We start from the raw sequence: 21,690 nt of genomic DNA on the forward strand, positions 1-21,690 counted from the left end.
AGAGGTGAAATGTTCCAATGGAGGTACCTGTTCCTTTGGTGGCCAAGGATTCATTTCTACTCATTTCCGGTTGTCACTGAAAAAGACAGAGGGGACATTTTCCTAAGGGGACACCTGTTCTTGTGATGGCTGAGGAAAGTTTTCTACTCACTTCCTGTTGCTCCTGGAAAATAAATAGGAGGGATACATTTTCCTGCGTGGACATCTGTGACAGCTAAGAAGAGATTTCCACTTGCTTGCTGTTGTGTCTCTCAAACAGGAAGTGAGGGTAAATCACTCCAATAATAATAACACAGGGCACAAAAAAAAGGTAGTGGCTTTAATTCTCTCCCACTCTATACAAAGGTTTTGCTTGGGGTGCCACTTTTAAAAGACCAGTAGCGAAAGTGGGAGCCCCTCACAGCGACCAGACCTGAGAACCCAACATCCCGTATCTCACAACGGGAGTCTCTGATTTACGAACCCATCTTATCATTTACCTTTCAGTAAAAAAAAAAAAAAAATAGTTAGTCTACATGCCCTGAGTAGGCCGAAAATACAGAATCTTCCTTTCTGAGTGGAGCAAGCCGCTAGTTCAGACCTAAAGTCGTTTTGGTGGCTGTACAGCGTCTCTCATGGCGCAGGAGGTTGCAGCTCTGGGAGAAGGAGCGTCCGCACTTGCCGCACACGAATGGCCTCTCCCCCGTGTGGACGCGCTGGTGTTTGACCAGTGTGGACTTCAGGGCAAAGCAACGTCCGCACTCCGTGCACTGGAACGGCTTCTCTCCGGAGTATCGGACGATGGTAGACCTGACCAAGAAGCTCCGCTCCCCCACACAGGGACTGGATGGCCTATCCAGGTGACAGCTTTGGTGCTTAAGAAACGTCGACTCAGACTTGAAGGAGAGCCGGCAGATGGCACAGGAGAAGTGGTGGTTGGCACTGTGTGCTTTCTGGTGGAAGGAGAAGTCCGAGGGGTCGGTGAAACATTCATCACACTCCATGCAGTGATACAACTTTACTTCCACTTCCGAATGGTCTGTCAGAGAGAAAATGTACAAAAAGGTCACAAGACTGAATGGTTTAGATCAGTGGTTCTCAACCACCAGGAGCTGGAGCCATGGCCTCCCTTTTCCCAGGCCTCCAGCTAGCTGCAGATTCCCTAACCTCCTACAAGGCCTCCCAGATTCCATAGGGTTATCCACCTCCCATAGCGGCTTGCAGTGCCCCTCAACCTCTCACAGTGCCCCCAGGCCTCATAAGAGCCCTCATTCCCCAACAACCTCACACAGTGCCCCCAGTCCCCAACAACCTCACACAGTGCCCCCAGGCCTCATAAGAGCCCTCATTCCCCAACAACCTCACACAGTGCCCCTATTCCCCCAACAAACTCACACAGTGCCCCCAGGCCTCATAAGAGCCCTAATTCCCCAACAACCTCCGTGCCCCCAGTCCCCAACAACCTCTCACAGTGCCCCCAGGCCTCATAAGAGCCCTCATTCCCCAACAACCTCACACAGTGCCCCCAGTCCCCAACAACCTCACACAGAGCCCCCAGTCCCCAACAACCTCACACAGTGCCCCAAGGCCTCATAAGAGCCCCCATTCCCCAACAACCTCACACAGTGCCCCAAGGCCTCATAAGAGCCCCCATTCCCCAACAACCTCACACAGTGCCCCCAGGCCTCATAAGAGCCCTCATTCCCCAACAACCTCACACAGTGCCCCTATCCCCCCAACAAACTCACACAGTGCCCCCAGGCCTCATAAGAGCCCTAATTCCCCAACAACCTCCGTGCCCCCAGTCCCCAACAACCTCTCACAGTGCCCCCAGGCCTCATAAGAGCCCTCATTCCCCAACAACCTCACACAGTGCCCCCAATCCCCAACAACCTCACACAGTGCCCCCATTCCCCAACAACTGTGCCCCCAGGCCTCATAAGAGCCCTCATTCCCCAACAACCTCAGTGCCCCCAGTCCCCAACAACCTCACACAGTGCCCCCAGGCCTCATAAGAGCCCTCAGTCCCCAACAACCTCAGTGCCCCCAGTCCCCAACAACCTCACACAGTGCCCTCAGGCCTCATAAGAGCCCTCAGTCCCCCCCAATATGTTGAGCCTAGTGCCCCTAACAGTGTCCCACAGAGCCCTCTAGTCTCCCCATTGCCCCAGACTTCTGGAAACACCAGCTTCCTCCAGAGACCCCCATCCCCCAGAGGCGTCCGCAGCTTCCTCCAGAAAACTCATCCCCTACATGGCCACCAAGTCTGCTGCAGAGCCCCCTTCAGAATCTTCATTCTACAACAGTGACAGCCAGACCCATCCAGAGCCTTCAAGCATTTTAATAAATATTTTGTATCTCCATACTTTTAATTTTGTGAGTAGAACCTTTTTTTGGGGGGCGGCATGGGCAGTTTTGGAAACATTTACCGGGCCCTGGTCTCATTAAGGTTGGGCAGCACTGGCTTAGATCACATGGGACACTGCACACAGCTGGTAACACAGCACAATCTTATTGGATCGCAACCTCTAGAAGCGTGACTGTAGTGCGAGGGCCCTCTTGGCTGTAGAAAAACAATTTGCCCCTGACGATACTTCTACAAATCAGCAGGGGGCATAAGCTTTACTGTTCGAAAAGAGCCGTCTCTGACTCAGCAAGGGGCGTGTTGGACCTCTGCAGAAAGACCACCGCTTCCACGTAGAGAGCAAGGTTTCTTCTCTACAGCTGCTGGGACAGAGCAGGCTTTTCTATTTAGACTGTGGCTGTTATCTAAAGAAAATGGACTGCGAGACTTGTCATGCCTTTTCTTACAATGGGCCTAAAATGTATTTAGATTTAAATATTCCTGGCCTATGTTTAGTTATTAATTATAAAAGAACACGGGTCAGCCATACTTCCTAATTATACGGTATGTGCAGAATCGACTTTACTTCCTGCTTTGTAGTGCACAACACTATGTGCCATATCACAGTCCCATCCCAAATCCTAACCTTAACCTCTGACTCAACTCCAAACCTTTGATTCCTGACCCTACCCCTAAATCTTTATCCCTTATCTTGACCTTACTTTAAGGGTATAGTTCATTTTTACCTAAAAACAAATGACTACGCAGATAAGGGAAGTCTGTAGATAAAAACAAGCTATTGGATGAACTCTTCATTTACATTGCATCCAGAAAGTATCTCACTCCCACCCGTACATCTCTGAATGGGAAATGAGACTTGGCAGTCTCTATAGATTTAGAGGACTGGAGCAAGGCCTGGTTGTCCGTAGCCAAAATGTTCCTTCAACATGGTCACCATATAAAAGTTCTCTTCCGCTGGTATTGGGTCCCAGCCCATGTAGCCCATTTGAACCCGTCATACAATGATAGATGCTTCAGGGAATGTGGCCAACGTGGAGAAGAGGTCCATATCTGGTGGTCTTGCCTGCATTTGGTGGGATTCTGGTTCAGGGTCTACCACCTCCTCTCAACCCTTCCACAAGCATGCCCAGCATGCACTTCTCCACTGCCCCCTCCCAGGCCTCTTCTCAAACCAACAAAAGCTGGCCACCGATGTCTTCATTACCGCAAAGCCTGCGACTGCCAGACCTTGGAGGAAAGCCCTCGTTGGGTTTCTACAGGAGAGGTGAAGAGCACTACCCTCATGCTGAATGAGAGGACGACCAGTATACTTCATGACTCTCATGCTACGTTCCTCAAAGTGTGGATCCCTTGGTGGTCCTTATGCTCTCTCCCCACTCTGCCCCGGCCAGCTTGGGTATTCCAGACCATGCTAATATACCATCGAACCCGCAGGCTCCACTCTTTCTCCCCGTCTAAGCTTACATCTCCTTTTTCTATTGTTGTCTTGACCTCCCAAGCTCCAAACCCCACCCCACCTAGTTTTGCATCTCTTTTCTTCCTTCTTTACTTTGCTCAGTTCTCACCTTTTTTTCCTCCTTCATCCCACCTCACCCTCTGCTTCCCTATTCCACTTCCCCCAATCCCCGCCCCCCCCCCCCCCCTTTTTTTCTCTTTATTCCCCTTTCCCCTCTCCTCCACCATGGGAAGACTATCCCACCCCCGTTGTCTTACCATGTCTCGGGGCCCGCTTACTCATTACCACCTCCAACACTAGTGCCGGATGCTTCTACTATTCACTTTAAAAAAACATTGGAAATGTGTTTTGTTTGTATTCCCAAGTAATTTGATGTTTTGTTCCCCTGCTCAGGGCCATTCTGCCTTGCAGAATGACTCCATTTACTTGAATGGGTCGTGCATGGCAGGTGCTACACCCACCAACCATGACAGGGTGTACAACTCCTGCAGCAGCTGCGACATGTGTACACCCCTGACCACTGCAGCTAAAGTGGGTGCGATTGGGGCAGGGGGTGATAAAACACGTATTACCACCCCCCAAACTGCAAATGTCAATGAACCCTTACTGTTCTGAGCCCCCTATAAAACTGCTTTCACAGCGATTGTCTGCGGTTTACCTGCATGGGTGCAGTGCATCTGCAACTTTCCTGGGAAGTTCTCTTCTTTCTTACTGCTGGCACCACTCTGGAGACCACTAGCCAAGATAAGAGGTGGAGTGCAGTTGGTATTAATCTGCATGGTACAGGAGCCGACACTACAGAGGAGGCATTGGCTTATGCGGCTCTTGCTCCCTACTACAGCTCCAACTTTACAAGTAGTTCCCTCTGCATTGCTCTCCGTTTGATGCTCTGGAATGTTGGGTCAGCAAGCCCAGTCCACAATCTACCAGTCACCTATCTACAGGTTGCTGATCCCTGGCCTATAGCAAGGACATCATTTAATTTTGGTGAAAGCTGCACATGGCTTTTTTTTTTTTTTACACATGCCCCTTACCTGCTTATGTAGTTTTATTAAGATAAACTAACCCTTTAGCTCAGGGGTCTCCAAACTTTTCAAACAAAGGGCCAGTTTAATGTCCTTCAGACTCTAGGAGGGCCGGATTGTAGCCAGCGGGGGCAGAAAATATCCCGGACCTGGCACCAGTGAGAGTAAATATGGCCTCAGGGTTGGTGGGCAATAGGAGGAGGAGGAGTGCCTCGATTAGTAGGAGGAAAAGTATCCCATCATTGGTATCAGTAGAATAAATAATTCTCCATTGTTAGTGTCAGTGGGAGGAATAGTGCTCCAAATCGGTGGGAGGAAGAGTGCCCCAGGGCCGGATAAAGGCTAGCAAAGGGCTACATCTGGCCCTCGGGCAGCAGTTTGGAGACCCCTGCTTTAGCTTATAACTTCTGACCCTCTTCGAACCTTAACCTCCAACCATTCCAACCCCCAATCAGCAACACTCCCCTTCTAATCCATACATCAGGGGTCTGAAACTGTTTGCCCTCCAGCTGTTGCGAAACTACAACTCCCAACATGCTTGTAACGGTCAGCCTTGCAATGCCTCATGGCACTTGTAGTTTCAGCTGGAGGGCCATTAGTTTGAGACCCCTTCCATACAGATTCTCCTTGCATTGTGTTTAAGTAAACTGGTACTGCAGATACAATTCTCTCTATTAGTTCAGTTCAATCTCACCTTCTGTGATGTGATCTGGTTCAATCTCTTCCTCCTTACATCGGATTATTAGATCTTCAGCCTCCACCTATCACATAAGAACACATTGTGCTGATCATGAAATGTCACAGAGAAGACAGGATACATGACACTGGAATGGACAGGAGGAGAAGAGGAGCCAGGAAAGTATAGTTATACCTGGTAATCCTCTGCATCTGTCCTGTTCTCCCTCTCTGTGCAGTCCTGAAGATAGGGGGCACTCCCACAGCTTTCTGCCCGTTTCCTCTTACTGCAGCCACCTGGATACAAATACATGAACACAGAAGTGTCAGTTTGTGAAAGTGAATCTAGGGGAAGAATTATACTTCAGCTACGTTTGCTTGCAGCCCAAAGCAACAGAGTGATATATACTATAGAATAATAAGAACCAAAATGACTGATAAACTGACAGTGGCCGGCACTCTGCTGACTGCAGACCATGAACTGAATTTCCTTTCCTGGCGCCAATCCACAGCAGCATACTAACCACATGTATGCTACCATGTTGGTGCTAGGAAAGTAGACTAGAGCTCAGGGCCAGGCTGAGGGGTAGGCAGAAGAGGCATCAGCCTGGGGTGCTTTAGAAAGAATGGTGGTGCAAAAGGTATAGGACCCGCAACCTAAGCCCCAATATGCTGCTTGCAGGACTTTTTTTTTCACAACCTGCAAGCGCACCGCCCCAGTGTGAAAGCACTCAGGCTTTCACACTGGGGGAGCGTTGAGAGGCGCTTTTCAGGTGCTATTTTTAGAGCAAAAACGAATGAAAAGCGTCCCAGTGTGAAAGGGGTCTTAAAGCAAACATCCTTTATTGACTGACTCCCAAATCCAGGATTTCTTTATTATAAAAGATCACCCCCATATCTAAATATTTTCTCCCTATTAATAATTCTCTCTCCAGTTTGCTGTGCAGTTCCATCTTTACCCATTCTTCTGCTGCTGCCATGCCCGGGATAGTGTTATCAAACATCTTGAGGTCTCTGAGCTGTGACCTACTCAATTAACAGGTTGCAGATCAAATACCTTTTGCACCACCATTCCGCTAAAGCACCCCAGGCTGATGCCTCTTCTGCCTACCCCTCGGCCCGGCCCGGAGGTCTAGTCTACTTTCCGAGCACTAACATGGTAGCATGCTGCTGTAGATTGGCACCAGGAAAGGAAATTAACGGTAGGGATTTAATACAATTTTCAGTTTTCCTGGTTCCGACAACATGTATGCTGCCATGGATTGGCACCAGGAAAGGAAAAATTACTGTAGGCATTTAAAGTGTAGCTCCACCCACTTTTAAAAGGTGGTCTTAAACTAGAAATCACCCCTCCACCCCTCGTTTTTGGATATAATTTTTTTTCCCTCTTACCTACCTTTTTAGAAAGAATAAATTTACTTCCCTCCTAGCCCAGCTGTGGCGCAGTACGTCACGTCCTCTTCTGCGGCTGGAACTCCGCTTAAAACTCTGCATTACAATTTTCCATTATCCTGGTGCCAACATGGCAGTTTACCAACCACATGTATGCTGTCGTGGACTGGCACCAGGAAAGGAAAACTACTGTAGGTATTTAATGCAATTTTTCAATTTTCTGGTACCAACATGGCAGCATACTAACCAAATTTATGCTGCCATGGCTTGGCACCAGGAAAAAGAAAGCTACTGTAGGTATTTAATACAATTTTCCATTTTAGATAATACTACAAACAGTGAGGAGCAGACCGTTATTCTCCCCAGCCCCTGTAGTTGACAACACCATCAATGAGAAATAAACAACATTTATTACTATGGCCATTCCAGGAACATTGCATGTCTGACCTGAGGTCATGTGATCAGCTTCTTCCCGCTTACACTGCTGGGGATATATCCAAGTCCCCTCCTGTACAAAAACACAGCACATCAACTCTTCACTCCTAACAGCCAATACAACACAATACAATACAATGGCTACAGAATTGTGAGAGTAATCATATAAAATTTCATTTTTTCACTTAAACAGAAATATGGCCAAAACTTTTTTTGGCCCCACTTCTCCTATGGATCACAAGAGTGCAGTTCATTCTGCACCTTTGTGACCAATTTTCAGTCAACAGCGAGCTAAAGCCCGTTGTTGGCTGACGTCACACAAAACCTTCCAGGACGGCAACACATGAGAGATGATAGGCTCCTCCCTACAGGAAACACAATCAAATCACAGCTGTTTATAAGACCCCACCTTACCCCTTGTCCCTCAGTTGTTGTGAAGTAATACTCCCAACCGATTCACAAGGGTTATTCCAAAATGTAGGCACTTACCACCTAGTGTGTATATACTCCTCCACCCATAACAGGCCGAGAAGTAGGTCTGCTGTCCTGGAAGGTTTCGTAGAAACACCATTATCGGCAAGACCCCTTTCACACCACACCGCCCATAGCGTGGGCGGTAAAACGCCGCTATTTTTAGCGGCGTTTTACCGCGCATTTCGGCCGCTAGCGGGGCGCTTTTACCCCCGCTAGCGGCCGAGAGAGGCAATAGCGGCTTTTTGCCGGCGGTATTACAGCGCTGCCCCATTGATTTCAATGGGGAGCAGCGGTGGAGGAGCGGTAAACACACCGCTCCTTCACCGCTCCAAAGAAGCTGCTGGCAGGACTTTTCACTGACGTCCTGTCAGCGCACCGCTGTAGTGTGAAAACCCTCGGGGCTTTCACACTACACACAATGGTGCAGCTTCTTTAGGGCGGATTGCAGGCGCTATTTCTAACGCTATAGCGCCTGCAAAACACCCTGGTGTGAAAGGGGTCTAAGTAACCGTCTCACCTCACCTTCCAGGACAGCAAAACATGAGGGTATAATAAAGTAATTCACATGTCTACCTTAGGGTAGGACCACTGCCTGTAACACTTTTTGACTGAAGGCTAGGTCTTGCTGTGATGGGACCTACACTCGGTAGGAAGGTGTCCTGACTGGACCAAGTGGCTGCACTATGAATTTGCTCCGAGGAGGCTCCTGCTTTTTCGGTCCAGGAGGTTGCTAGGGCTCTAGTTGAGTGTGCTTTCAACTTTAGTGGTGCAGGTATGCCTGAGCTTTTGTATGCTATAGTAATGGCTTGCCTTATCTACCTAGAGACTGGAGATTTTGAGGCTTGAAGTCCCTTTCGAGGTCCAGAGAAGAGGATTAAAAGATGATTAGATCTCCTGAATTATTTTACCCTCTGTAGATAAGGAGGTATCTCCTGACATCTAAACAATGAAATGTCTTATCCCCTTCATTCTTAGGGTTCTCGCAAAAGGATGGCAAGATTATTACCTGAATCCTATGGAAGGCTGAAGACACCTTAGGGCAGGGGTAGGGAACCTTGGCTCTCCAACTGTTTTGAGACTACAAATCCCATCATGCCTCTGCCTCTAGGAGTCATGCCTGTGATTGTTAGGGTCTTGCAATGTCTCATGGGACTTGTAGTTTCAAAACAACTAGAGAGCCAAGGTTTCCTACTCCTGCCTTAGGCAGATACAATGGATCTGGCTCGAGGATGATTCTATCTGGTAGGATCAACAAAAATGGTTCTTTAATGGATAGGCATTGTAAGTTCCCTACCCTCCTAGCTGTAGTAATTGCTACGAGAAAAGCTAGTTTTATGGACAAAAAAAAATAAAACTTCTAAAAGGTTCAATAGGATGTCTAGATAACGCCTCCAGAACCCTCCTTAGGTCCCAAGGTGGGGGTAATATCTTTCTTGACAGGAGTAGCCCTATACCTGGCTACCAAAAATCTTTTCAATAAAAGGTTCCTTCGCTACTCTAGCATCAGGAAAAACCCAAAAGAGCTGCCACTTGTACTCGAAGAGGGTTGACAGCAACACCCTTCTCTATCCCATCCTAGAAGAATTCCAGGATTACTGGAATAGAAGTGGAAACTGTTTTTGTTTACACCAAGTACAAAAGACTTTCCAAACCTTAAAGTAAACATTTTTCTTGTCACCGGCTTTCTGCTCAAGAGAAGAGTGTCTATCCCTCTGTCTGAGCAACCTTTGCCTTTAAAAGGCTCTGGCACTCACTAACCAGGCCATCAGATAAAAAAAAAACCTGGTCTGGGGTGCAGCACTGGACCCTGCGAGAGAAGGTCCGGAAGCTTCCAGGTAGGCGCTACTGATAGTGCCTTCAGGGTTCCAAACCAAGCCCTTCTTGGCCACCAGAATGATTTGCGGAATCAGTGCCGGGGGGGGGGAGGCGTAAGCTAACTGGAAAGTCCAGTTTCGTGCTAGAGAGCATCCCGGCCCTCTGACTCTTTCCGGAGAGGGAGAAAATAACTTCTTTACCTTCCTGTTCTTTTGATTGGCAAAGAAGTCCATCTCTGGGCAGCCAAACTTTTGAACCAGTACTCAAAATACTTTCAGGTCCAGTTCCCATTCTCCCTGTCTGACAGGTTGGCGACTGAGGAAGTCTGCTTCCTGGTTGTCTGTGCCCCTTATGTGGACCGCCGACAAAGAGACTACCCTGTGCTCGACCCAGGTCAGGATCCTGTTTGCTAAAGCTAGAAGGGTTTGGGACCTGGTCCCCCCCCCTGATGGTTCAGATAAGCTACAGCCGTAGCATTGTCTGAGCAGACCATGACTTCTTTCACTGTGACCGTTTTTTCAAAGGTTTTCCTGAGATTGGAAGAAGATCCGGCTACTTCCTTCTGCCAGGAGCCCTGTGCTTTGGCTTTCCCTAGGTGGGCTCCCCATCCCCGGGCACTTGCATCTGTGGTGGCCTTTAGTGGATCCCACTGACCCCAGGGTCTGCCTTGCCTACCAAATTGCCTGGGACTGACCACCACACCAAGTAGGATTTTACCTGGCGGGTAACGATTAGACTTAGCCCTCAAAAGGAGAGGTCAGACTTTTTTTTTTCACTTGGGAAAGGCTGGTGTCCAACTTAGGAACCTTTAAGAATTTTTCCGCTTCCTCCTCCTTGAAGGGGAACCTTCTCTTCCAGGTTTTAGGATTGACCAAACTCCTTTCAGGAAATCTCCACTCCTGAAGAACCATGTCTTTTAGAGACTGATGTAGGGGAAATACTCTAGCCTGGTTTTTAACCAACCCCCTGTACATCTCATCCTGTGCAGAGGTTTCCTTAACAGGTTCGGGAATTTCTTCAGTGGCATAGATAGAGGACTTTGAGGGACTCCTCCAGGCTAAGCCAAAGAGGTGTATACTTAACTTGATGACTTCTACATCACTATCTGGACCTAAGCCGGCCTCCTCTTCTGAAGAGAGCTCAGATATCGCATGGCTTTCGGTTTCCTCTATCTCATCCTCTTCCCTGGACTGAGGGGAGCTGAGGGAAGCCCGAGAGAAAGATAAAGAGATACTTGGTCCTGGCTTGGACAGTAAACTCTACTGTGATGAGGGACCCTCTTTAGGGGCGAGTTCCTCTGAAACTACTGCTAGAGCTGTGCGAGTAGAGGTGCAGAAGGATTGTATAGTGGGCAACATTTCCTCCTGAGAAAATCTTTCATTAATCCTGAGGCCTCTTTCCCAGCCAGTTTGTTAATACACCTATAAACAAAGAGGCTTGGTGTGGGATTTTGACAATATTTCCCCGCAATTACTGCATTTTTAACTGGCACTGGTGCTAGCGAATGAGGAAGATGGTTTGTCCAAGACCTCCTGTGCTCCTCTTGAGGAATCTGCAAGAAAAGAGGGAACAAGCCATAGTCACTCTTCCTGCCCCTGTATCATGGCTGCAAGCCTCCTTTCCCAGAGGTGAGAGCATGGGGGATTACCAGGGATCCTTCTAATCTGGTGTCACCCCTAATTAGGGAGGAAAATGACACTTACCCGGCCCCGGCTTGCTCTTGCCTGCAGCCACCTGTGCTGCCTTTCCATCCTCCTTGTCCATGAAGTGGGCTTAGACAGACTTTTAGCTCCTTACAGCTCACTGAGCCCTGCTGTGGGCAGGAATGCTTTAGTCTCCATGGGTCCGGCATATCCGCCACGCTTTAACCCACTTCCTGAGTCATGTTGGGCTCGCTCCACCCCTCTTCCTGCTGTGACAGGACGTTTTTAGCCTGAGAGTGAGGCTTGGAGCATACGAGTCCTCCCCTTGATGCTCAGACTGTTTGGACTCCGGCAAAATGGCACCCGCTGCACCAGGAGACTCGAACTTCTGAGTGGCGTGCAAAGGTGGGGGGCTTGAAAACACCCAGCTCGCCTGCACAAATGCTATTTTGGGGGCGACCTGTGAGAAGTTCTGAGGCAACAGGTTAGTGCAGCCCTCACCCGCATTCCTAAACCTGGCTCACAGGGGTACCATCCGACTCTCTTTTTAGTAACAAACTTTTCGCTGTGGGAGAAACAATTAATACTGAGGGACAAGGGGTAAGGTGGGGCTTTATAGACAGCTGTGATTTGATTGCGTTTCCTGTAGAGAGGAGCCTATTATTTCTCATGTGAGAAAATTATATAGTTACCTGTTGATCCTGCCAGTAGTTCCATTACCTGTAACAGGCTGACAACTCTGTTCTGCAGTGACATCACACAGCAGTGTTGTCACCCTGTGGACAGGGTAATCTTAGATGGACATTATGTATTAAGTATTTTAAAATGGACTTAAAGGGTTTCTTTTTAATAAAACAAACATATTATACTTATCTTCCCTGTGCGATGTTTTTGCACAGAACAGCCCTTATTCTCCTGTTTTGGGGTCCCCCCCCCGATGGCGCTCCCAACTCCTCTTGCCTTCAAGTATCCCCCCCAATACTCATGCAGGCTCACTCCCAAGCCCCACTGCCTGTGTCCATAGACACACTCCCACTCCCTTGTCAAAGGATTTGATTTACGGCACTGTGCCAGGTCTGGGAATGCTGTGAAAACACCTCTTTGCCTTAGGCTGCATTCACACCTGAGCGTTTTCAGCTCATAAAAACGCTGCGAAAAAAAAACACGCCTGAAAAATGCCCAACAAGCAAAATCCCATTTGTTTCAATGGCACCTGTTCACATCAGAGCGTTTTGTCACCTGAAGCAAAACGCCTGAAAAACGTCCTAAGCTCAAAAAAGAACACGAGCTTCTTTGGGGCAGATTGCAGGCGTTTTTTTTTCTGCCTTTTAGATTGGTGACCTGAACAAAATCGCAGCAAAATGTGGCAAAATCGCAGTAATGACACGTGACTTTGAAACGCTCAGGTGTGAATGCAGCCTAGATCACAGATCTGTACCTTTATTTCCAAATCTGACAAGAATAGGGGTAGGGTGGGTGGCATACAAGCTATACGTATACATACAGCCTATTTTTTTATTTTTTTTGTATGGGTTTAAAGCGACATTCTGCTTCTTTGCCTTCCTTAGCCATTAAGGCTCCATGCACACTGAAGCTCAAAAAAGCTTTTTCTGGATGCCTGATTGCTGGCAGAAAACATTGGTTGAAAAACGTGCTTTTAACAGTGTTTTGCACTAGCGTTTATGAGCGTTTTTTAGCGTTAGCGTTTATGGGCGTTTTTTATAAAAATACACAGAGGACACTCCAAAAATCCCACAGTGCATTCCAAACTCCCACAATGCATTAAAAAAAATAGAACGCCGAACGCTAATTAACATGTGTTTATGAGCGTTTTTTTGGCGGTGAAAAACTGCACTTTGAACGCAAATTTCTGGCGTTCAGAAAAAAGGCCCATAAACTCCACTGCTCATTAAAGCTAAAAAACGTCCATGTGTGCATGGACACATAGGCTAACATAGAGTGGAGTTTATGGGCTTTAAAAAAAAAATAAAAATAAAAAAAAACACGCCCAAACTCCAATAAACTGCAGTTTATGAGCTCCAGTGTGCATGGAGTCTTACTGTTTAGCTATTACACACAATGCAGTTCCAGTCAGCAGCAAATAATCAAACACTTACCCGCAGCTGCTGGGAGTTGACCTGTAAATTGTAACCATCACTGTACAAGTACTGCTGCCATAGAAAATAAAAAGAAGCAAAAAGAATGGCAAGTATACATAAGTGAATTATGCAAGTAAGTAATATAAGTTTACACAAGCTGAGGATGCAAGTATGATATAAAAACTTAAAGCCCTACTCTGGGCAAAAAAAGTATGGGAATGCAGTGGGGCTGTGCCAGCACTGCATGGTGTAACTGCTCATTCTTTTCTCTAGATCAGGGATATGCAATTAGCGGACCTCCAGCTGTTGCAAAACTACAAGTCCCATCATGGCTCTGCCTCTGGGTGCCATGCTTGTGGCTGTCAGAGTCTTGCTATGCCTCATGGGACTTGTAGTTCTGCAACAGCTGGAGGTCCGCTAATTGCATATCCCTGGTCTAGAGGATTGGAGAAGAATCCCCCCCCCCACATCTTGGCAGTCCTGTGAGGTGGACTGTTCCCGATGTCATCGTGCCCAAAGACCTGCTCTGGACATGAGGACGTCAGAACAGTCCACTGACGGATCATGGGGGAGCGCCGTTTGCCGGTGGAGCGAATGATAAGGAAAGGATAAGCTTTCTTCCCCCCCCCCCCCCCCCCCCTGGACAAAATAAGCAGTTAACTTGTGCAGTGTGGGCACAACACCACTGTATGGGAAAGCATTTTTTGCCCAGAGTTGGGCTTTAACCGCTTCCATACCACGCAAATTCCAGCACTCCTCTTCATATAAAAATCTTATATATTAGCAGACACCCTAGGGCAGTGATGGTGAACCTTGGCACCCCAGATGTTTTGGAACTACATTTCCCATGATGCTCTGGCACTCTGCAGTGTAGTGGAGCATCATGGGAAATGTAGTTCCAAAACATCTGGGGTGCCAAGGTTCGCCATCACTGCCCTAGGGAATAAAATGGGCATTATTGCAACATTTTATGTCACACAGTATTTGTGCAGTAATTTTTTGGGAAAAACACTTCATGAATACAAAAAAACAAAAAAAACAAACAAACAGTATTTAGCCCAATTTTTTGGTATAATGTGACAGATGATGTTACGCCCAAGTAAATTGACACCCAACATGTCACGCTGTAAAATTGCGCACAGTCGTGGAATGGCACCAAAATTCATTACTTAAAAATCTCCAGAGGTGACACTAATTTTTTTTTTTTTTTTTACAGGTTACCCGTTTATAGTTACAGAGGAAGTCTTTGGCTAGAATTATTGCTCTCGCTCCAACGTTCGTGGTGATACCTCCCATGTGTGGTTTGAACGCTGTTTACATAAACGTTGTCTACGTATGCGTTCGCTTTTGCGCGAGAGCTCCCAGGAAAACTTTTTCTATTTTTATTTTATATAAAATAAACAAGTTTTACACTTTCCCTTTATTTATTTATTTTTTAAATCACTTTTATTCCTATTAAAAGGAATGTAAACAGCCCTTGTAACGGGAATGGTGCGTGACAGATCCTCTATATCAGGGACGCCCAACCTTTCAAAGAGTGAGGGCCACTTAAGTGACTTGGTAACCAATCGCGGGCCACAATGAGTGGAGCGGGCGGATGACAGGTCTGTGTCCACTCTGCATATAGAGAGCAGACACGGATACAACCCACTCTACTCTATGGGCCCTCCGAGGTAGGTAGTGCACCTGCACCATGATGCTCAACTTCACTGCAGAGTGTATGAGCATCATGGGAAATGTAGTTCCAAAACATCTGGGGTGCCAAGGTTCTCCATCACTGCCCTAGGGTGACAACACTTTCTGTATCTATGAAGAAGCAGCATTGTCACCCTGTTGGCCATTGCAGAACAGATATGGCCATATTTGGTATCACTCCGCCTGTGACAGGAGCAAGCGCTATGCAGGAAGCATTGGCTTATGCGGCTCTGCTCCACAGCCGCTTGCTTTCTCCGTCGCCAGCTTCATTTACAACGCGGAGGCTCTAGGATCACGGATCGGGGATCTGGGCTTGCCAATCAGCCATCCCAGAGCAGGAGGTCGCGGGCCACTTTAGAAGGCTCCGCAGGCCACATGTGGCACCCGGGCCACTGGTTGGGCACCCCTGCTCTATATGGAGAGATGTGGGGAAGATGTTTCCTCAAGGCTGGAAAGATGGAGGTCAATAAATAAAAAAAATGAAAAAGTCTTTCCTGCTGTGTTCCCAGCTTTGTTTACTTCTGCCGGCCCGGATGTGACATCATAACGTCGCGCCCGGGCCTCCAAGAGTCAGAGATTGCCAGGGACCCTCTGTCTCTCAGTTAACTCTATGGCTTCCTTCTGGCGCATTCCTTCTCCAGGTCGCCGATTACCCGGGCAAGCCCAGAGAAGCACCGCCCCCTCCTGCCGCTGGTAATATTGATCAAGCCACTATGATTGTTCTTATGGTGTAGGGAATCGCTGGCTGAGAGAAAAACGATATCTGGATAGCTGCAGGCATTATTCAGATATTACCACTGGAAGCCGAGGACATCATATGACGGCCTGCGGTATGGAAGTGGTTAAACGGACATATTTATAAGGCAGTGAAGGTGACTTTCACCAAACATTCACTGGTGGTGAATCAACCATTGCCATTTAAAACACATGCACCAAGAGGAATCAGCTGCAGTGAATGTTTGGTAAATGTCAGATTTATACAAAGACCCCTAGGTATATGTAAGCCCTAATAATGAACTTCTCTTGTTTGCATGCTTTTGTTTAATATACAGTTGGAAAGATTTTGTTAGATCTGTTCCATAAGTCCAAAAAATATACACATCTGTTAATCCTGCCAGAAATCTTTTGAGGCGGTAACGTCCCGTGTTCTCCATCTTGTCAGTGCTCAAAGCTCTCTGCGAAATCACAGAGCACCTCCCACTCAAGTTATGTAGGAGGAGAGAGGGAAGCGTTTTGTAGTACTAGGGTGACAATACTGCTTCTTCATAGATACAGAAAGTGTTGTCACCCTAGGGCAATGATGGTGAACCTCGGCACCCCAGATGTTTTGGAACTACATTTCCCATGATGCTCATTCACTCTGCAGTGTAGTTGAGCATCATGGGAAATGTAGTTCCAAAATATCTGGGGTACCAAAGTTCCCCATCACTGCTCTAGAACGTGTTACTGCCAGGTTTACCAGCTGAAAATAAAAAGGACAAAAAAATAAAATAAAAAACACACATTCAAAATAAAAATAATGCAGCCACCACATCAGGGTGGATTTGATTTAAATCATGATTTTTAAAGAGCAACCATCATCTCTGTCCCACAGCAGCTCCTCCTCTGACCCGCTGTTGACTCCCCGAGAGTCCCATTCACTTTATTGGGGCGGCTGGTGATTGGTCAGTGACACAACGCGGTGAGGGACATGTCGGCAGCAGGCGAGTGGATGCCCGCTAACAGGCGCTGCCATGATGGATCTGAAACGACAGGTGCTCTTTAAATTTAAGGACTCATTCTTGCTGGTAGTTAGAATCTTTACTATTTTTAAATAAAATTAAGGTTTCCTATTTAGTATAATAAGCTGTCAGGTTAGTAAAACAGCGATATCCCAACCAATTCAATCATACAGTTTGTAGTGTACATAGATTTAAAAAACAATGGAATATTCCAGAACTTTGTTTTATCTCATGGTTACTGTGAAATTGTGTGAATGGATTCATTGAATGAGTTTACCACAAATGTAAATATTGCAGAATATACAGCCTCATGCTACATAACTAAGCTCCATTTCATGCCGAATAAACCCAATTATTAATGTATCTTAAAAAAGAAAACTATCTTTAGATAGAATTTTACTCCAAAAGCATTTTATTAAAAATTTTATAAAAATATCTCTCCCCAAAAAAATATAAAATCGATTCAATGAAAAAAAAAAAAAAAAACAAACAAACAAACAAAAAAAAAAAAAACAGATTTAAACCCACCCTGCACCACATCCAAGGACTGGCTGCACTATATTACATTTTAGTTCTTGGGTTTAAAAAAACACTTTAACCACTTGCTGTTTGGGGCAATTTTGACATTTTTCATATTCATGTTAAAATTATGGTAGCTTTTTTATTTGCTAGAAAATTACTTATCCAGCCCCCAAACATGATGTAGTTTGTGAAAGCGCAGGCCCTGGAGAATAAAATTGTGGCTGCTGCAATTTATGTTGCACAATATTTATCCCAGCCCTCTGATTCCTCCTATGTTAAAATGTATTGAAACTGTACTGTCTGTCTTCATGTTGCTGTGCAAACTGTTGGGGCTATATAAATCCTGTATAATAATAATACTACACTTAAAGCGGGAGTCCGCGTTTTTTTTTTTTTTTTTTAAAGTCAGCAGCTACAAATACTGCAGCTGCTGACTTTTAAAATAGTGACACTTACCTGTCCAGCGCGCCCGCGATGTCGTCACCCGAAGCCGATCTCTAGATTGTCACTCGAGTGCTGCCGCCGCCATCTTGGGTATGGGAATCAGGAAATGGAGCCTTTCAGCTTCATTTCCCGGTTCCCTACTGCGCATGCGCGAGCCGCGCTGCGCAATGAGGACGGTCCCCGCTGCCTCTGGGATCTGTGTGTTTCCCAGCAGGCAGCGGGGCACTTGCGGAAAGGGGCGTAATCTACGCCCCTTTCCGCAGAGAGCTAGCCCGGAAGTGGGTGCAGTTACCTGGATTATCCAGGTAACTGCACCCCCCTGAAAGGTGCCAATTGTGGCGCCGGAGGGGGGGAGGATTCCGATGAGCGGAAGGTCCATTTTAGGGTGGACCTCCGCTTTAAATGAACGCAATATAATACACCATTTTTAGGTAAAATATAAAATATGGAGGGAGCCTCCAACGAGATGAAACAACTGTACAAGGTGTACAAGGATAAATAAATAAAAAGTAGGGCAAAATATAAGAAGATTAAACATCAGCTGTTTGCACCTTATGATAAACACAGCAGACAGAGTATTCTCTATACAAAATTAAATACGTAAATATTAAAAACAGAACATATAGAAGCTCCATACAGAAGCGTCAATCCTCTTTCTGGTAACGTAACTAAAATAACTCAATATGTGTATAGGCTGAAAACGTACCCTTTAACCACTTCCTGCCCATGCTATAGCCGAAAGACGGCTATGGCGCGGCCTTAGTTTTCTGGGAGGTGATCCATGGATGTCCTCTTGTGATTCTGCTGCCCAAGCTTCGGACTCAGCAGATCACAGATCGGGGTAAAGGGACAATCACAGCGGCCCTATTACCACGTGGTCAACTGTGTCCAATGATGGCTGATCATGGAAGTAAACACAAGCCGGTCATCTGCTTTTCTTTCCTCACGCTGACAGCATGTGGGGAGAAAAAGAGAGCCGATAACTGGCTTGTTGTTAGAGGGACATCGGCACTGATCATCAGTGTCCTGACTATCAGTGCAGCCCCAATAGTGCCCACCAGTGCTGCCAATCACTGCCTCCTTTATCAGGGTCACCTATCAGTGCTCCCCATCAGTGCTGCCTACCAGTGCCACCCATCAGCGCCCTACAGTGCCTCCCATCAGTGCAGTCTCATCAGCGAAAGAGAAAAAAAAAATTACCCTTTTTTTAAAATATTTTAAAGAATGATGAAAATGTTTTGAGGATTTCAAAAAAAAAAAATTCTGGCCTTTGTTTAGCAAAAAAATAAAAATAAATAAAAAAAAAAACAAACAAAAAAAAAAAAAACAATGGTGATTAAATACCACCAAAAGAAAGCTCAATTTGTAAGAAAAAATAAAAATAAAAAAACGTCCTATGGGTATAGTGTTGCATGACTGAGCAATTGTCAAAGTGCAACAGCGCTGAAAGCTGAAAATTGGCCTGGGCAGGAAAAGGGGTAAAAATGCCCTGCAAGCAAGTGGTTAATAAAGGGGAGACCAATACTCCGATTCAACAAAGGTCTGGGAACACAGCTAACTAGAATGTCCTGTACCTCATAATCCCGAGCCATAACATGGTTATCTTCTGCCATACAGTCCTGAGGATAGGGGGCGTTCCCACAGCTTTCTACTGTATTCTCACTGCTGTCACCTGTAGGCGATATATAGAAAGCCACGTTTAGGAAATCCAACAATGGTTTTAATGCCCATTTATTAAACCTGCACCTCAATATAAAACATGTCTTCATATTAAGACATAACTCTTACCCACTGAGCCAGGAGTCTGTGGAGTATCCAGGTCACTGTCCTTATGTAACCTTGAATGGTCCCATTCTTTCAGGGACAAGCTGGGCACCTCTTCATCTTTTATGGAAACCTGCAATACAGAAGTGAAGTTTAAAGAGAAACGGTCATCACTAATGCAATATTTTCCTAATCAGTCTTTAACTACTGTATACAGTATCTGGGGGTGTGTAGGGAAGGAGCTCTTGGGTGATGTAGGGAAGGATCCTTGGGAGATTTAGCTCTGGGGTGTGTAGGGAAGGGCTCTTGGGTGATGTAGCTCTGGGAGTGTATAGGAAAGGAATCTTGGGTGATGTAGCTGGGGGGGGGGGGCTAGGGGTATAGGGAAAGACTCTTGGGTGATGTAGCTCTGGGGGTGTGTAGGGAAGGACTCTTGGGTGATGTAGCTCTTGGGGGTGTGTAGGGAAGGACTCTTGGGTGATGTAGCTCTGGGGAGGGGGGGTATAGGAAAAGGACTCTTGGGTGATGTAGCTCTGGGGGGGGGGTAGGGAAAGGACTCTTGGGTGATGTAGCTCTTGGGGGTGTGTAGGGAAAGGACTCTTGGGTGATTTAGCTCTTGGGAGGGGGGATAGAGGGGGGGTATAAGAAAAGGACTCTTGGGTGATGTAGCTCTTGGGGGTGTGTAGAGAAGGACTCTTGGGTGATGTAGCTCTTGGGGGGGTGTAGAGAAGGACTCTTGGGTGATTTAGCTCTGGGGAGGGGGGGGGGGTATAGGAAAAGGACTCTTGGGTGATGTAGCTCTGGGGAGGGGGGGGTATAGGAAAAGGACTCTTGGGTGGTGTAGCTCTGGGGGTGTGTAGGGAATGACTCTTGGGTGATGTAGCTCTGGGGGGGTGTAGGGAAGGACTCTTGGGTGATGTAGCTCTTGGGGGTGTGTAGGGAAGGACTCTTGGGTGATGTAGCTCTGGGGAGGGGGGGGGGTATAGGAAAAGGACTCTTGGGTGATGTAGCTCTGGGGGGGGGGGGGGGGGAAGGGCTCTTGGGTGATGTAGCTTTGGGGGGGGGGTAGGGAAAGGACTCTTGGGTGATGTAGCTCTGGGGGGGGGGGAAGGGCTCTTGGGTGATGTAGCTTTGGGGGGGGGTAGGGAAAGGACTCTTGGGTGATGTAGCTCTTGGGGGTGTGTAGGGAAAGGACTCTTGGGTGATGTAGCTCTTGGGAGGGGGGGTATAGGAAAAGGACTCTTGGGTGATGTAGCTCTGGGGGTGTGTAGGGAATGACTCTTGGGTGATGTAGCTCTGGGGGTGTGTAGGGAAGGACTCTTGGGTGATGTAGCTCTTGGGGGTGTGTAGGGAAGGACTCTTGGGTGATTTAGCTCTGGGGAGGGGGGGGGTATAGGAAAAGGACTCTTGGGTGATGTAGCTCTGGGGGTGTGTAGGGAATGACTCTTGGGTGATGTAGCTCTGGGGGTGTGTAGGGAAGGACTCTTGGGGGTGTGTAGGGAAGGACTCTTGGGTGATGTAGCTCTGGGGGTGTGTAGGGAAGGACTCTTGGGTGATGTAGCTCTGGGGGGAGGGAAGGGCTCTTGGGAGATGTAGCTCTGGGGGGGTGTAGAGAAAGGACTCTTGGGTGATGTAGCTCTTGGGGTATGTAGGGAAGGATTCTTGGGAGATTTAGCTCTGGGGGTATGTAGGGAAGAGGAGACAAGAATTGCTTCCTCCTGCCTGCAGCAGACTAATGACATAATCTCAGCCCAGGTAGTGTCACTAACTGGAGCATGAGCGGGTTTTAAATGATAAAAGGAAAGAGCTTTTTTTTTTTTTTAAACAAAAAAGTCACCTTTTTGGTTTTCTTCTGAGAGGTCATTACGGGTTGCAGGTCCATTTGGTCAAAGCTGCTATCCTCTGTCCCAGACTGAGACTCCGCCATGGGGCTCGTGGCCTTACTTCCTCTATCCGGGACGCTGCCATCTTTGAGGTGATCACGTGACTTCCTCACAACAACAAAATCCTACACAATAACCCAGAGCAACATAAAATAAGCGGAAAAATACACGTTAGACAAAATCTAATCACCATTACCCAAAGCAGATTTTTTTTAAACACCCTTTCAATACTAGATGTATTTAATTTTACCTATTATTTTATTATGATTTATTTAAATTTTATTTTTTAAATACTAAATACTA

At 46.9% G+C, this 21,690-nt stretch overlaps 1 protein-coding gene across 3 annotated transcripts in view; it reads right to left on the reverse strand.

The window, feature by feature from the left end:
- Positions 1–304: 304 nt before the first annotated feature.
- LOC143927260 (uncharacterized) overlaps positions 305–21,690 on the reverse strand; it is a 33,382-nt gene continuing 11,996 nt past the window's right edge. For 2 of the 3 annotated variants that reach the window (XM_077451262.1, XM_077451264.1), the window contains exons 3-10: positions 21,342–21,512; positions 19,529–19,637; positions 19,315–19,412; positions 13,377–13,430; positions 7,340–7,400; positions 5,697–5,797; positions 5,520–5,586; positions 305–1,018 (exon numbers count right to left, since the gene is read on the reverse strand). In XM_077451262.1, the coding sequence (XP_077307388.1) occupies positions 570–1,018; positions 5,520–5,586; positions 5,697–5,797; positions 7,340–7,400; positions 13,377–13,430; positions 19,315–19,412; positions 19,529–19,637; positions 21,342–21,512 (1,110 nt within the window). In that variant the 3' untranslated portion in view covers positions 305–569. The remainder of the gene's footprint in view (positions 1,019–5,519; positions 5,587–5,696; positions 5,798–7,339; positions 7,401–13,376; positions 13,431–19,314; positions 19,413–19,528; positions 19,638–21,341; positions 21,513–21,690) is intronic. The other variant, XM_077451263.1, reaches the window with a different exon arrangement.

This window comes from Lithobates pipiens, unplaced genomic scaffold, assembly GCF_037356315.1.
Source record: "Lithobates pipiens isolate NorthernLeopardFrog02 unplaced genomic scaffold, aLitPip1_a1.2 Scaffold_23, whole genome shotgun sequence".
Taxonomy (NCBI): Eukaryota; Metazoa; Chordata; class Amphibia; order Anura; family Ranidae; genus Lithobates; species Lithobates pipiens.